The sequence below is a fragment of the Chondrus crispus genome, genomic scaffold (genome assembly GCF_000350225.1).
Source record: "Chondrus crispus Stackhouse genomic scaffold, scaffold_20, whole genome shotgun sequence".
NCBI lineage: Eukaryota > Rhodophyta > Florideophyceae > Gigartinales > Gigartinaceae > Chondrus > Chondrus crispus.
In genome coordinates this window covers 457,903-459,922 of record NW_005179090.1, presented here as the reverse complement: position 1 = coordinate 459,922, position 2,020 = coordinate 457,903, and the positions used below count along the sequence as shown (strand labels likewise).

General features: G+C 56.9%; 1 protein-coding gene across 1 annotated transcript; it reads right to left on the bottom strand.

Moving 5' to 3' along the window:
* Window positions 1-647: 647 nt before the first annotated feature.
* CHC_T00003779001 (hypothetical protein) lies at window positions 648-1,052 on the bottom strand. The gene has a single exon (XM_005715438.1). It carries the CDS (start codon window positions 1,050-1,052, stop codon window positions 648-650), a length of 405 nt encoding a protein of 134 aa, XP_005715495.1.
* Between the last annotated feature and the right edge of the window lie 968 nt (window positions 1,053-2,020).

Here is a 2,020-nt window from a genome sequence, read left to right as displayed (position 1 = left end):
AGTAAAGTTCGGCACGTCTCTCGGGACGCGTGGGAGCGCTCGGCGCCGCGCACAGCGCGCGGCAGCAACGCCGGGAACGAAGAGCGTGCGGTCTCTTCTAGCTCGGGTCGAGCGCGCGCCTGCAGCGCGGCTGACGTGTGCCTGGTGCGTAAAGTTTATCTTGTGGCAGGCGGGGCGGTTGCGAGAAACGGCCAATCGGGGTGACCAGCGGCGATTGGTGCCATCTTTATTTTATCTTATAAAATTTATCACAGGGCGGGCTTTAAAGAATCACATTTGAGTGGGACATTTGGTGGGACATTGGTGGTGCGCGCCCTTCAGGACCGTACACGCCACTGAGTGGCGTGTACGGTCCTGAAGGGCGGCAGTGGCGGCCACTGCCTCGCGCACGTGTCACGCGCGGACCCCGAAACTGCCCGCTCGTCATGACAGCAATGCAAGCCGGTTGCGCAGCGACTGTTGCTGCGGCTTGTCGCTCCCGCCTCTAGTCGCTCGCCACATTGTCTGTCGCGCCGCATAATTCGAGCGCCCGCTTCGGCCCCCGTCTTCTCTAATCGTTGCTGCTTTAAAAAGTTTTCTTGTTTGGAAAGAGAGCTGAAGCACGTCTGCACCAGATAGTTGTCCCTGACTCTGCATGCGGTCATAAATCATTTCATTTGAGACCGGATGGCCGAGTGTAATGACTTCAATGTGAGCGGGGGCAGGGAAAGCATGGTATCGCAAATGCCCTGCAACTGTTTCAGATTGCCCTCTGAAGATAACCATGCGCAGAGAGCTCTCTCCTCATCGCGCCCTCGAAAGGGGATGAGAACCTTGGCCGTCAACACATCGTGCGATTTTCTTGACAAGGGACAAGTTTTTGATTCTAGCATGTTCGCAAAGTGGTTCATAGACCAGGTGTGAGTGTCTTTGGGATCCACACCGTCGGGGCCTTTCGTTCCGCTGCTAGAAAAATCACCACTGAAAACTTTTCCAGACTTGATGAGGACAAGCACTTTCTTGGCGAGGGAAGTAGCTGCCTGGTGCTGTTCGCAAGTGCTGATAAGGGCCATTAGGTTTTCCCAAAACGATTGCACGGCCGGCTTACAAGTGTCAATGCTTGCTGCCAGCGGGCGCTCGGAGAGAAGCTGTTGCATCTTGTTTATAGTCTCCAGGGCGTGATCGGCAAGGCGATGCTGCATGTCCTTGGTCTGTTGGTCAGGTTCTTTGTTCCCATAGTCATTGTCGTTGTCGTGTGTGGCTTCAGCGGGAGACGATTCCTGTATCAATTGTGCATGCAAAAGGTCCCAATTCAATTGGATATTGACAAGACGGGAGATGATGCAATGCGGATGTTGCTTGAGCATAGCTGACGCTAGAGACCGGAGCAGCTGTTTCGGTGCATAGGGCGTGGTGGCGACGATGTGCCAGAAATGGACGCGGTGTTGAGGCGTGAGGGTCAAGTTTCGCAGGCGTTGGTGTACACCGCCATGGGAATGCCACCGTCCCAAAACGACATGTTTTCACTCCCAGACGAAGACGGGTGAGACGGGGGACTGTCACCTGCAGAGTCTACCGCGACTTGGTCGGGAGGAGGTTCATTTGCGTGCTGCTCCTGCTGCTCCGGAGGTTGGGAGGGTTCAGGCGCGGTACCAGAGAGCGGGAGCCCCATGGCGATGCGCCTCGAAACAAGCTTTGCCAAATAGCAAAGCTCCATTCGAAAGTACTCTGTCCACATAGGGAGAGAATGCGGAAGAGCTCTCAAGCCCCTCTGGGCGATGGCCCTTGCACTTTCGGCGTCGGCGCAGGTATCGAAATGGAAGGCGACAGCGGCGAGACAGACGTCGCTCGCATCGGGCATATAGGCGATGGCGCTGGCCAGGACCTTGGCGGCGGCCTTATGGGAGCCTGTATTAACGCAGTGCTTTGCGTAGTGGAGCCAGAGGTGGTGGTCTGCGCGGAACCTCTTGACGGCGCGGCTGTAGACGAGGTTGACGCGGGCGGCGGACTGGCCGAGCAGCTGGCGGGGTCTTGGGCTTTG